General features: G+C 34.0%; 2 protein-coding genes across 2 annotated transcripts; one reads left to right on the top strand and one right to left on the bottom strand.

The window, feature by feature from the left end:
* The first annotated feature begins 11009 nt into the window (after nucleotides 1–11009).
* LOC112516171 lies at nucleotides 11010–11357 on the top strand. The gene has a single exon (XM_025123194.1). The coding sequence runs from the start codon at nucleotides 11010–11012 to the stop codon at nucleotides 11355–11357; it is 348 nt and encodes a 115-aa protein (XP_024978962.1).
* Nucleotides 11358–12806: 1449 nt separating this feature from the next.
* Nucleotides 12807–13574, bottom strand: LOC112516170. Its single transcript, XM_025123193.1, has one exon. It carries the CDS (start codon nucleotides 13572–13574, stop codon nucleotides 12807–12809), a length of 768 nt encoding a protein of 255 aa, XP_024978961.1.
* Between the last annotated feature and the right edge of the window lie 1354 nt (nucleotides 13575–14928).

Raw genomic sequence — 14928 nt, 5'->3', positions numbered from 1 at the left:
TTTTATTAAACTCGTTTTAATCGAAATTATGTTTATTATGATGTGTTGTGTTTCTTGTAGTTCATATTGTGTTGATAACTTTTTTTTTAATTATTAATAAGTATCTAATTCACATGTTCAAATGAAAGTACATGCACGACTCATTTTTATATTGTCATATTACCGATTTGTATGAATCATAAACCATCGTTTTCATGTTACTTCTATCATATGAACACAAGTGTTATTCTTTAAGTTTTATAACAAATCTTTATATTTGTGTAAGTGTTTGCACCCGGTGTTCATAGCGTCGGGGTTTTGTGTTCATATATTTTATACGATATTGACAAGGGTGAACACGATATGAACAAGGGGTGAACAACCAAATAATACCATATTCATATATGAACAAGGGGTGAACCTTAAACGGCGTGGATGCAATGCATGTATAAAACTCCAATTGACAAATGATCGCTCCTGAATATATTTATAATGAAGGAACTATTGTTCACAAGCTGTTCATATCGTGTTCATACATGTTTTTTTATTTATTTTCTTTCGTATAGCAGTTATTCTTATTATGTTCATATTGTGTTTATAAATGATATGCAGCCAAAGTTCATATATATGTCGATTTTTTGTTCGTATTTGACACAATGGTTCATATGTATATAGTTGTGTTCATATGGTGTTACATTAACAAAAATCATATAATTTTTTGATTTGTAACTCTCAATTAATGATATGGGAGTTAAATAAAAAATTACCTAAATACCCTTTTCAACTTTGTTCACTTATCTTTATGAAATTTTAAAATTAAAAAAATAAGTTTTTATCATGATTAATTACAACCGTTTATTGAAAGATTGAATGGCCAAGATCTGTTAACAAAGTTAACACAAAAACTTTGGTTAACATTTGAACTTGACCCTATATATATATATATATATATATATATATATATATATATAATCACCAAAATAACCAAAATATACCCGATATATTAACAAAATACCAGTCTTAACCAAAATTGTCAAAACGTCCACACGGATAGCCCCGGGGGGCAATCGCTGACCATAAGGGGCAATCCTCCTAGTTTAACCGAATTCAATATCGTAATGCAAATGAAATTTCATTTCTCGATCTATGTCATAACAATATATAGATGGAGGTTCAAATGAGAACACCTCCATTTTATATAAACGCAAAAACACATTTATCACATATGATAATATGCGTGAAGATATCCTATGATATGTCGATTCTCCAATAACCCACTCACCATTGTTTTAGTCACATGAATGATTTTAAAGGAACGTTCTTTACATATTATCTAAACCATTGATATTTTTCGTTATAAATCAAGATCAAACATAAATATCAATCATCCAAGATACGTGTTGAAACCTGACATGGATCACTAGATTGATGGACAAGAGATGTGACACCTTCGGATGATGTCATCATCCCTCTTTAAAACGTCCTTAGTTTTGACAATAAACTACGAAAAATCATATTTACATTTTCTTAAATATTAAAATCAAGTAAAATTATGTATTACGAATATAAAATATAGGTTTTAATATTGATTTGTATGAGGAAAAAAATTACTTAGTAGAAATGCATTTAACCATGTATAATAAATTATGGTAAAATAATGTTTTGAAGTACCAAAATTGGGTTGTTATCGCTAATTGTGTACCCTACATCATCATATTTTATAAATACATAAGTAGGGGTTGGTTCAAAATTATGAAAATTCATTTTTTTTATGACAAATCTTGTTCATTGATCAAAATTTATAAAATTAATTAACGATTAAAACATAAAAAAAAGGTTAGTTATAAAGTGATTAGGGGCAAAAATGGAAGTTAGATTTTATTTTCTTTTTTAATTAAAAAACTTTTACTTCCTCCATTTTTGAACTAAATTATCTTAATGAATAATTAGTATTTTAATCAAACAAATTACATATAAAATCGAGCATTTCATTCTTTTTGATTTGACATCTATTTCGGTATAGTTTTTTTATGTTTTTAACTTTTTAGACGTCAAATAGTATATCTGTGTAACATTTATTATGAATATTTATGCACCTTTATATGTTTACAACAACTCTTTAATATTAATACATTCATCATGAATACACAACTTACTATAACATTCATCATGAATAGTTATGTATTTTCACGTGTATTCAACAAATTTTCATTATTCATACATCACCATCACATTCATCATCAATACACATCATCATTATATCATCATGAATATAAATAGTATAAATCATGAATATACGTTTTCTTTATAACATTTATCATGAATACATATATTCATGTTAGTATTCATCTATCAATATGATACATACTATTCATAATGAATATTTATATATATAATCATGTGTATATAATATAACAACTTTTCAACATTCATACTGCAATATCATAGTTTTCATGAATATACATTTTCACTTTAACATTCATTATGAATATACATACTATTCATCATGAATACTTGTGTATGGTCACGTGTATATAATAACTCTCAACTATTTATATTAGTATGATATTTATCTCAAATATTAATTTTCACCATAATATTCATCATGCATATACATATTATTTGTCATGAATATACTACAATTTCAACTCTACACATACTTTAGTTTTTCTTTCTTTTTCTTTATTGGGTTCTCGATTGATCTGGATGAGTTCCTGACTCGTCTCGATAAATTTCTCTATCCATCTCGATAAAAATTAAAAGTGGTAGGTTATGGTTTTACACAAACAAACACACATCAAGTCAATGTATGGGTTCTTGATTAGTCTCGATTGGAGTCGATCGATCTTGATGTATTCTTAATTGGTCTCAATGGGTTTCTGATCCTTTTCGATAAAAGATGAAAGTAATAGTCTATGGTTTTACACAAACAAATAATAAATCAATTGATAGGTTCTCGATGGAAAATGCAATTGTGTGATAACCGGGTTATCGATTAAAAGTTCGGAGTTGATTTTTATTATTGGTGGTAAGTGGAGGGGGTTAATTTGAATATGTGTTTAAAAACAATTTAAAACCCCCTTGCCTCATTTCTTTAATTGTTTATTATATGAGATAATTTTATTATCTCATTGGGATGGTGGTTAAGAAGTAAAAAGTAATAAACTTTTGTGTGTGTTGTCTTGTGCGAAGAAACACAGAACCGTAAGGGGAAGAAGAAGGAAGTTGATTCTGTGATTTTTGCGTGGATTCATCTTCATATCAGCATCTATGTGTGATTCTATAAGGTGAGTTTATTTTAAAAACTTTCCTTTTATGGTGTTAAAATTAGAACAATATGGTTCTTTACGTAGAAGTTTTTGAAACTGAGTTTATGCTACTTTTAGCATGAATTAATATTTTTATATGATTATATCAACTGATTGGAATAAGAGTGACATATCAATGAGAGATGTATTTTGGTTATAAGGTGGCATATCAAGGAGAGGTGTATACCAAGATAAGGGTCGCATAATCAACATAATGTAAAATCTGGGTTTTTGATCAACTTGTTAAATGTTGTCACATACTTATGATACGATGACTTTGAGTTGTCGTATTTGTGTGACGTAATGGCTTAAGTTATCGCATCCTATTGATGCGATGAATAATTGTTATCACATCCTTATGATGCGAGGAGTATGTTTGTCGCATCCTTATGATGCGACAAGTTGACTTATGGCTCAATTGTGATGCAACAAGTTGGGTTTATCGCATCAAGTATGATGCAATGAGATGGGGTTCTCGCACTAGTATGTTGCGAGGAAATAGGATTGTCTCACCCATGTGATGCGAAGAATGTATGATTTTACCTTTATGATGCGATGAGTTTTATCATAATACGATAAATGAGTTGTTTGACTATTTGATGCGATAATTGGTCGATGTATCATTATTTTGATGCGACAAGAGGTTTGTGTTATGAAAATGTTGGTTATTTTTTATTAATACAAATATGAGTTTATAAATATATTTTGGTATTATTCACCCTGTAATAGCAAACAAAGAGATTTCTGACTAGACCTCAAGGTCTAACCCTTATTTTGGTATTTTGAAAATGTGCATTACTGGTCGGGTACAATAGATGATAAGAGGAAGGGGAAATTGTGAAGAGTTATATATGCTTGCATGGGATGTTGAAATAACATGTTATCTTTTGTAAATGAATACTTGATATGTATACAAGTTTTGTATAGGGATTTTGTGGAAAAATTTGATAGCTACTTTGTAATGTAGCTTTTGTAGATATTGGGACCAGATTTGTAATTTATATTTCTTGATATATGTAAATTTATATTTATATACAAAAGTGATCTTGGGGTGTTACAAGTTTGTTATCAAAGCCTGAGTTTAAGGGATTTAGGTATCCAACATGATGTCTGGACTTAAACTGTATTATTTGCATATTAAGGGTCCCTGACATATGTAGAAAATTGAATTAAATATGATGGGTTAAGAGAACGATATGTAAGGTAAATTCAAATTACAATTGGCTAATGTAATCATGGGTTTATAAGGACATATTTATGCGCGGATAGTTATTATATTTGGAGAATATTAAATTTTGAAAATTAGAGATGGCAAGCCAATCAAGATCTAAAAAGATCACCCTCATTAGCCCAGATGAGAGGGAAAGTTCACCCGAAAACATTTCTATAAATCTATCAGCAGGCCGAGGTAGAGGGACAGGTTGGGGCAGGGGTCGTGGGAGAGGAAGAAATAATCAACTTGAAATTCATCCAGACCAAGGTGAATCAATTCGGGAGAACGTTAATCAAGAACTAGTACAGCATCCTGAGTATGTTACTCGGGATATGTTAGCAGAGGAAATAAGCAAGCTTAGAAATACTCTGACTTCTATTTTGAGAGTACCGGCAAGGATGGAAACAGAAAGAGTAGAAATTAATCCACAAGTCCAATCTGCAAACACCAGAAGGGGTGACATCAAATTGTTTTTAACATGTAAACCCCCAACATTCTCTGAAAAATGAGATCCTATGAAGGCAATGTGTTGGTTGAAGGAAATAAAATCAGTATTTAATACCAGTAAGTGTTTTTACGAAGACAGGGTCAAATTTTTTGTATCGATGTTCAAGTCTAATGTTTTATATTGGTGGGATGTTGAATCTCTGACAAGACCCAATATTTTGCACACAATGTATTGGATGAAATTTGTTGATTAATTCAGAGAGAAATTCTTCCCGAAAGTGACAATAAGGCAATTAGAAGAAGAATTTTTGAAATTAGAACAGGGCAAACAAACATTTAGGGAGTATACTGAGAAATTTATTGAACACTCCCGATTTGCAGAACACTAGATTTTATCATAATCTCGTAAAGTCGAGAGGTATATCTAGGGATTAAAGCCTTCGATATGAGAATTTGTGATTGCAATGAACCCTCAACATTTCCACTGGCAGTAGATACGACAGAAAAAACAGAAAGGAACAAGAACCGATAGGGAGAAGAGAAGGTAGTTGAGAAGCGAAAATGGAAACGGTCTTCGAGTGAGTATCAAAGGCCAAAATTTTTAATTACATAGAATCATCTGATCCAACGATTTAATGGAAGACCATGCCAGAAATGTCACTGTGTCCACCAAGGTGACTGTAATTTTGAACAACTGAAGTGCTACAGTGTGGGGAACATGGGCATTTGTCCAAAAATTGTCGGATGCACCAACGTTGTTTTATTGTAATTCTCTCGACCATATCAAGCCAGATTGTCCCCAGTTAAGGAGTCCAAGATTGACTCTAGGTGAAAATACTCCGAGTACGTGTGGGGGAGTCAACATCCAGAGAGCTGAATCAAATAGAGCGAGGGAACAGTCTTTTCAAATGTCAAAGGGAGAGGCAGAGGAAATCCCCGATGTGGTAATAGGTACCTTTCTTATAAACTCCATATATGCAAAAGTGTTATTTGATTCTGGTGCCAATTATTCATTTGTATCACCTTTATTTTTTGGGTGTTTATACATGAATTACGTGCCCCTTAACTATGTCTTAGTAGTTGATACTGCTAATAAAAATAGACAAGTATTTGTTACCCGTGTATTTGATAACTGCTAAATTGAGATTGAGGGATGTGGGTTACCGATTCATTTGTTCCCGATGCCGATAAGGTAATTTGATATTGTGGTGGGCATGGATTGGTTAGCAGAGAATCAGGACAGTATTGAGCGTTGATTTACCAGGGAAAGGGACGATTTTGAGATATGGTGATCGGCTGAATCATCACTCTAATCTGATATCTGTCATGAAAGCTCGAAAGTGTGTTCAGAAAGGGTGTCAAAGTTTTCTAACTTATGTGGTCGATTCAAAGACAGAAAAAGGTAAACAATATTCTATCCCTGTCGTTTGTGAATATCCTGAGGTATTTCTTGATGATTTAATTTGTTTACAACCTGATCGATCCATGGAGTTCAAAATTGATCTAACGCCTGGGGCAGCACTAGTAGCCAGAGCACCATATTGTTTGGAACCATCTGAATTAAAAGAGTTAATGACCCAGTTGAAGAAATTTCTTGATAAAGACTTTATCAGATTGAGTACATCTCATTGGGGTGCTCCCATGTTGTTTGTCAAGAAGAAATACGAAACGATGAGGATGTGTATTGATTATCGAGAAATGAATAAGCTAATGATAAAGAACATATATCATTTTACCAAGAACCGATGATTTGTTTGATCAACTAGTTGGGGCAAGTTACTTCTTCAAAATCGATTTACGGCCAGGGTAGCATCAATTGAAAGTCATAGACAAAGATATTGCCAAAATTGCGTTCCAAACAAGATATGGGCATCATGAGTCACCAGGTTATGTTGTTCGGACTGACAAATGCTCCAAGAGCGTTCATAGATTTAATGAATATGGTATGTAATGAATATCTTGATAAATTTGTTATTATATTTATCTACGATATCCTTATATGCTCACAATAAGAAGTTAAGCATGCCAAACATCTCGTTAATTCTCGAACTTTTAAAGAAGGAGAAATTGTATGCCAAACAGTCGAACTGTGAATTTTGGTTAAAGGCAAGCCTAATTTTTGGTTCATATAGGTTCTGAAGCAGGGGTAAAAGTGGATCATGTCGAGAATGAAGCTATTGAGAGATGGGAAGTACAGAGAACCCCCACTGAGATTCGTTGTTTCTTGGGTCTGGTGGGGTATTATTGAAAATTTATCCAAGACTTCTCATGTATTGCTGCACATTTGACCAAGCTGACAAGGAAGAATGTTAAGTATGAATGGGGTGAGGACTAGAGCAAAGCCTTCCAACTGTTGAAAGATCAATTATGCAGTGCTCCAATATTGTCATTACCAGATGAGTCAGAAGATTTTGTGTTGTACCGTGATGATTCGAAACTGGGTTTAGGATGTGTATTGATGCAGACGGGGAAAATTATTGCATACGCTTCTAGACAGTTAAAAGATCATAATAAACAGTATCCTACACACGACATGGAGCTTGCGGCCATCGTTTTTGCATTGAAGATTTGGAGGCATTATTTATTGGGAACCAAAGTCTAATTTACACTAATCATAAAAGTCTTCAATATTTGTTTAATCAGAAGGAACTAATATATGAGGCAAAGATGATAGATTGAATTGGTGAATGATTGTGATTCTGAAATCCTTTATCACCCCGAGAAGGAAAAGGTGGTGGTTGACGTTCTTAGTAGGAAGGAAAAGAGTGGAATAATTAAAGCCATTGCGTTGAGAAAAAAATTAATCCCCGACATTCTTAATGAAGTTTTGAGATGTCAAAGTAAAGTCGTCAAAGAAGAAAATTTCAAAGCTAAAAGAGTTGGTGGAATAATATCAACCCTGTCAAAGAACAATAAATGGGTTTTATTTTTCCAAGATAGAATCTCGCTACATGTTTTGGGAACAACCGTGAATTGACTCTAGACGAAAGTCACAGATCGCGATACTTGATTCATCCAGGTACCAGTAAGATGTACAAAGATTTAAAATCATTTTATTGGTGGCCAGGATTGAAGAAATATATTGTGAAATACATGGAGCGGTGTTTGACGTGTATGCAAGTAAAGATTGATCATCAACGACCATATGGGAATTTACAGTCTTTGGAAATTCTTATATGGAAGTGGGATCATATCACAATGTATTTCATCACGAAGTTACCATGCACTCCAAAGGGGTATTATGCCATATGGGTTATTGTAGATCATTTAATAAATCTGCCCACTTTCTAGCAATCAAGGAGAATTATCCTTTAGAAAGGCTTGCGAAGATTTATATTGAAGAAAGAGTTACTTGTCATGGTGTTCCTTTGTCAATTGTCTCAGATAGGGACAAAAGATTTACCTCGAAGTTTTTGGGAAAGTTTTCAAAGAGTTGTGGGATCTCAGATCAGATTGAATACAACGTATCACCCTCAGACATAAGGGTAAAGTGAAAGAACAATTCAGACCCTTGAAGACATGTTGAGAGCTTGTACTATCGGCTTCGGGGGATCATGGGAAAATCATTTGCCTTTGATCAAAGTTGCTTACAACAATAGTTACCATTCCAGCATTCAAGTGGTACCGTATAAGTTTTTGAATGGCATAAAGTGTAGAACGTCGTTGTGTTGGAATGAAGTGGAGGAGAAGCAGTTGGCTAGTTCGGAGATAGTTCAAATAACTACTAAAAAGATAGATCAAATCTGAGAACGAATTAAAACAGCTACATCGACAGACGCTGCAAACCGATTGAATTTCGGTAGGAGATTTTGTGATGTTGAAGGTTTGCCCATGGAAAGGTATCGTAAGATTTGGAAAAAGGGGTAAGATCAGGCCGAGGTACATTGGTCCATTTAGAAATCAGTTAGAGTTACCCGAGGAACTCAATGTTATTCACAACACTTTTCATGTCTCAAACCTGCAAAAGTGTTTGGCCGATCCGAATTTGGCAGTACCGCTACCTGAGGTGCAAGTTGATAATAAGTTGAATTTTGTGGAAACCCTGAGGCCATCACTGAATGGAAGACAAAGGTTTTGAGGAATAAAGAAATCAGTCTCATAAAAGTACAGTGGCATTTTGACAAGGGTCAAGAAGCTACTTGGAACTAGAATTGGAGATGAGATCAAAATATCCTCAGTTGTTTGATTATTTGAATTATGGGATATAATTCTTTAAGAAGAGGATAATGTGATAATCGGGTCATCAGTTAATAGTTTAGGGTTGTTTTTAATTATTGGTGGTAAGTGGAAGGGGGGTTAATTTAAATATGTGTTTAAAAACAATTTAAAACCCCACTGCCTCATTTCTTTAATTGTTTATTATAAGAGATAATTTTATTATCTCATTGGGATGGTGATTAAGAAGTAATAAGCAATAAGCTTTCTGTATGTGATCTCTTGTGCGAATAAAAATATAACCGTAAGGGGAAGAAGAAGGAAGTTGATTCTGTGATTTTTTCTTGGATAATTGTTGATGTTCATCTTCACAACATCTATATGTGATTCTATAAGGTGAGTTTATTTTACAAACTTTCCTTTTATGGTGTTGAAATTAGAACCTTGTGGTTTTTTACGTGGAAGTTTTTGAAGCCGAGTTTATGTTATTTTTAGCATGAGTTGATATTTTGATATGATTATTTCAAGTGATTGGAATAAGAGGTGTATTTTGGTTATAAGAATGGTATATCAAGGAGAGGTGTATACCAGGATAAGGGTCGCATAATTAAAATTATGTAAAATCTGGGTTTTTGATCAAATTGTTAAATGTTGTCACATCCTTATGATGCGATGACTTTCAGTTGTTGCATCTGTGTGATGCGATGACTTAAATTATGACATCCTATTGATGCGATGAATAGTTGTTATTGCATCCTTATGATGCGAGAAGTATGTTTGTTGCTTTCTTGTGATGCGATAAGTTAACTTATTGCACCATTGTGACGCGACAAGTTGGGTTTATCGCATCAAGTGTGATGCGATGAGACGGGATTCACGCACCATTGTGTTGCGAGGAAATGTGATTGTCTCACTCATGTGATGCGAGGAATGTACGATTTTATCTATATGATGCGATTAGTTTTATCATAATACGATAAATGAGTTGTTTGACTATTTGATGTTATAATTGGATGATGTCTCATCATTTTGATGCAACAAAAGAGGTTTGCTTTATTAAAATGTTGTTTATTTGTTATTGATACAAATATGAAATTATAAATATGTTTTGGTGATTATTCACCTATGTATCGAGATCTTCGCCAATCTTACTGGTGGCCAGGGATAAAGAAAGACAGAGCCTATTATGTCGAAAGGTGTTTGACATGTCTGCAAGTCAAAGTTGAACATCAACGACCATATGGTAAGTTACAACCGCTAGAAATTCCAGACCACATCACAATGGACTTTGTGATGAAACCCCCAAGAACACCAAAAGGTTTTGATGCTATATGGGTAATCATTGATAGACTTACTAAGTCTGCAAATTTTCTTGCAATTAAAGAAACGTATTCGATGGAAAGACTAGCTAAGCTGTATAAAGACGAGATTGTGACTCGTCATGGTGTTCCCTTACCGATAGTCTCTGATAGGGACATTTGATTTTTTTGGAAAAGCTTTCAAAGAGAGTTGGGGTCACGAGTGAAGCTAAGTACAACCTATCACCCGCAAACAGATGGTCAAAGCGAGAGGACCATTCAAACTCTAGAAGATATGTTGCGGGCATGTACTATCGATATTGCAGAGTCATGGGAAAGCCATTTTCCATTGTAGAATTTTCCTATAATAATAGCTATCATGCTAGCATTTAAGTCGTACTGTATGAAGCTTTGTATGGGAGAAAGTGTCGAACGCCATTATGTTGGAATGAAGTGGGTTAAAAACAATAGGTTGGCCCCGAAATAATTCAGCAGACTACCAACAAGATAAAACAGATAAGGGAAAGGTTAAAGGTAGCTCAAGATAGACAGAAAAGCTACACAGATAAAAGACGAAAACCGGTAGAATTTCAAGTTGAGGACAAAGTTATGCTTAAGATTTCACAGTGGAAAGGCGTTGTTCATTTTGGAAAGCGAGGGAAGCTAAGTCCTCCTTACATTGATCCTTACATGATAACTGAAAGGGTAGGTGAAGTTGCTTATAAGTTGGAACTACGTGAAGAACTTCACGACATCCATAACATGTTCCATTTATCTAATCTAAGGAAGTGCTTGGCTGAAGGAAGTAGTAAGCTAACTCTTAAGGATGTAAAAGTAGACCGAACTTTGAGTTATATTGAAAAACCAAAAGTTATCGTTGATAGAAAAGCAAGAAAACTAAGAAATAAAGAGATTGCTCTCGTGAAAGTTCAAAGGAGACATCATGGAAGGCCGTAAGCGACATGGGAACCCGAGAATGAGATGAGATTGAAGTACCCTCATTTATTTGCATAAGGCAAATTTCGAGGATGAAATTCTATTATGGGGGGAGTTTGTAATAACTCTTATCTATTTTGTTAAAAAATATTATATGTTTAGAGACTGTATATATCAAGTAAGGGGAAGTTCGGATTCATTTATAGTTGGCATATCTAAAGGCCTAAAACGAACGCGATAATTAATGCAGGGCTTTGTCTATTCTCCAAGTCAAAACCGTCAGTGTGATCAAGTATATATAGGAGGTAGGTCTACAAGAAAAAGAAAAAAATGAAGAAAAGTCTGGAGGAAAGGAACTCATATAAGAGGGGAAGGACATCAACAGTTAGGGAAACACAATTAGTTTGGTGCCAGTCGATAAGTGTCATGTACCCCTCATCTATAAATTTCATTGCTAAATAATCGCTATTAGTCATTCGATCGTTCGTGTGGGTTCCCATAGGGCAACGGTGGCCAATGGTCACCATTAGCACCTCCACCGTGGCACCGGGTTGTCAAATGGTGATCCTCGTTTTGATTTTGAAAGATAGAACTTATGGTTTGTGTGTGTGTGTGTGTATATATATATAATTGATGGCCCGACATTTTGCCGCTGCGATGAATCAAATGGTTGAGAATTCTTTGTGATGACAAGTTTTAAACGAGATATTTATGGGTAATTAAACTTCATTAGTTCACTGGTATTTTAAAGAGAATATATATATACACACACACACACACACACAAGTGGTGTACCCACGCGATGCAGCACGGGTAAATCGCAATCCGGAAACATTAGTTTGGCCTAAAATCATGAGTTTGTGTGGTCCATTTACAAGTCAACTAATATATAAAGTTGAAGGTTAATGCGGTGTATTAGCAAGATCGAATGAAAAAAATTGCACACATGTCGGGTTTTTGAACCCATCTACTTAGAGCTCATTACAAAACTTGAAAAATTCTTGACTGAACAAAGAAATACAATTGTTTTTAAATAATGTTCATCCGTATATCCAAAATGTTGTTTGTTTTTCATGATGCACTCATCCGTAAATATTTCCTACAAAAAAACGGGGCAATGGTTTTAATAGAAACATATGGTAACAAATGTGTAATAATATAATTGTTGATTATACCTTATTCATTACATAAAACTTCTTAATAGACGACGTTTAAGGTGTAGATACTGACACGATTGAATTTTTTAACAGGCTTCACTTACACCTTCGTATTGCCCCGTGATTTCCCTCTAGACAATGCCACGTAAAGTTGCCCGTGTGAGAAAACTGATTCCGGTAGATAAACACCTACATTCGGAATTGTTTGGCCTTGAGCTTTATTGATTGTCATAGAAAATCTAAGCCGAATTGGATATTGTTTTCTCTTCAGCTTAAATGGGAACACGTTGTCTTCGGACGGACATAAGGGAATTCACGGCAGAAATACTCTCTTTCCAGCATACTGACCAACAATTATTTCTGCATCAACGACGTTCTGTTGAAAGCCTCTGCATATCAATATACTCCCATTACACAATCCATTCGAGGGATCGATATTTTGTAACATTATTATTGGGAATCCAATCTTGAGACGAAGGTAATGAGGAGGCAAACCACTAACAGTTAAAGAGTTTAAGAACTCCATCGGATAGATGTTGTTCTTATCATCTTCTGCTTCATCGAAGCTGTAGTATATTTTTTCATCTCCAAAAAACCTGTCGATCAACTGATCATTAATCTCATTGACATTCTCATTTTTAGCTGATAATATCACCCTCGAAATGATATAATCCGAATCAGCTCCGTTGATTTTTAGAGATGGAAAGATTGCGTCAATCAACGCATCTTTTGACTTATCTTTATCAGTATAGGGAATGGTCATGTCATCCGGTATGCGAATAAAGCTTTTGTCCACTACTTCTTCATCACCATCACCGACTTTTAATAAAAATTCTGAAAACCACATATCAGTGTGTGCTCTCATATTGAGCGTTAACCGTATCTTTTTAATGGTTGACCAAAGAGGTGACATCCCTAAGCTAAAATCTACAATTTGTGCTCGGGTTCCATGTCTCACGACCGGTAATACTTGTCTAAAATCACCCCCCAAAACCATTATCTTTTCGTCAAATGAGAGTGCCACCCCTATGATGTCTTGCATTGTTTGATCAAGCGCCTCCACCGCTTGCCTCTTTGCCATCGATGCTTCATCCCAGATGATTATTTTTGCATCTCGAATCAATTAAGCAGCCCCTGTTGGTCCCAGCTGGGTCTAGAAGAGTTTTAGACGAACAGTTTGCAAATAAGATGAAATGGATGAACGATTTAGCTACAAAAACAATACAAGAACCTGAGTTTTGAAGAACATGTAAACCAAATCAATACAAGATTAAGCAGACATATGTGAACAGGGACACTCATGGACACTGTGATGGTGTGACTCACATTGATAGCCTCTCTTTTAGAGTCCATAAATTATATGATCATTTTACACATAAGCTATAGTAAAAAATAAGCCTTCTGTTAATGTTGTTATATAACCAGAAATTATATAATTCATTGTTAAAGATTATACATACCATTACCAAAGGCTTAACATAGATATTAACTTAAAAATTTTCCTACTGTATTATATGTTTTAATTATATTAGCCTCTCTTTGTTTCTTATGACCATAAGGCCATCACCATTAATCTGTAACAATATACTATATAAGGCCATCACCATTAATCTATAACAATGACCATAAGCCTTATTCTGTTTCTTATGCAGTAGCAACTTGAAAGAAAAAAACTTGACAGGAGCATGACAAAACATGTACAAAGAAACATGTACAGTCCCAAACAGAATGCAGTCCGAAATAGCTGATTATGGAGTTTGTTATGTTAAGCTACCAATATCTCCATACACACACCAGAAGCAATTAAATTTCACTGTCTTATATATTGATTTGTAGTTGAAGTGGAGGGAAGTTGATGATTAGGGGAAAGAATAAAAATTGAAGAAAAGAGGAAAAAATAACAACTTTGTTCTCTTCAATGGAGTTTGGTTTCAAGAAAATGCAGAAGCTTTATTTAGTGTTAATGGTGGTCTTATTATTGTGTTTTTGGGTCTGTTTCAGTTCAACTACTGTTTCTTATGATCATAAGGTGTAACATTCTGGCTATTATTTCAGGTTTATATATATATATTTATATATATATATATGTGTGTATAATATATATATGATTTGTATGTGTGTATGAGGTATTTTATTTAAAAATTAAAGAGGGGAGGTCGGCTAGAGGAGCTTCCTATCACCCCTCCTCTTTAATGTTTTGAGTACTTATAGTTTTTGTAAAGAGGAAACACACACACATTCCATATATAGAAAAGTTTCTCTGAAGAAGTAGAATTGCACAACAAGGAGAAGGAGATAACAAAAGCTTTGATTCTCAATTTGTAAAGGTGAGTGTATTAAAAGCTTTGAATATGAATTGCTTTCATACAAATTGTAAAGCATTTAGATATGATTATTATGAGTTTGGATGCATTTTATGATGATTCTTGTGTAAA

Source organism: Cynara cardunculus (assembly GCF_001531365.2).
Source record: "Cynara cardunculus var. scolymus isolate 2C chromosome LG 8, CcrdV1, whole genome shotgun sequence".
NCBI lineage: Eukaryota > Viridiplantae > Streptophyta > Magnoliopsida > Asterales > Asteraceae > Cynara > Cynara cardunculus.
Note: the sequence above shows the minus strand (reverse complement) of the source record. Positions and strands in the feature narration are given on the sequence as shown.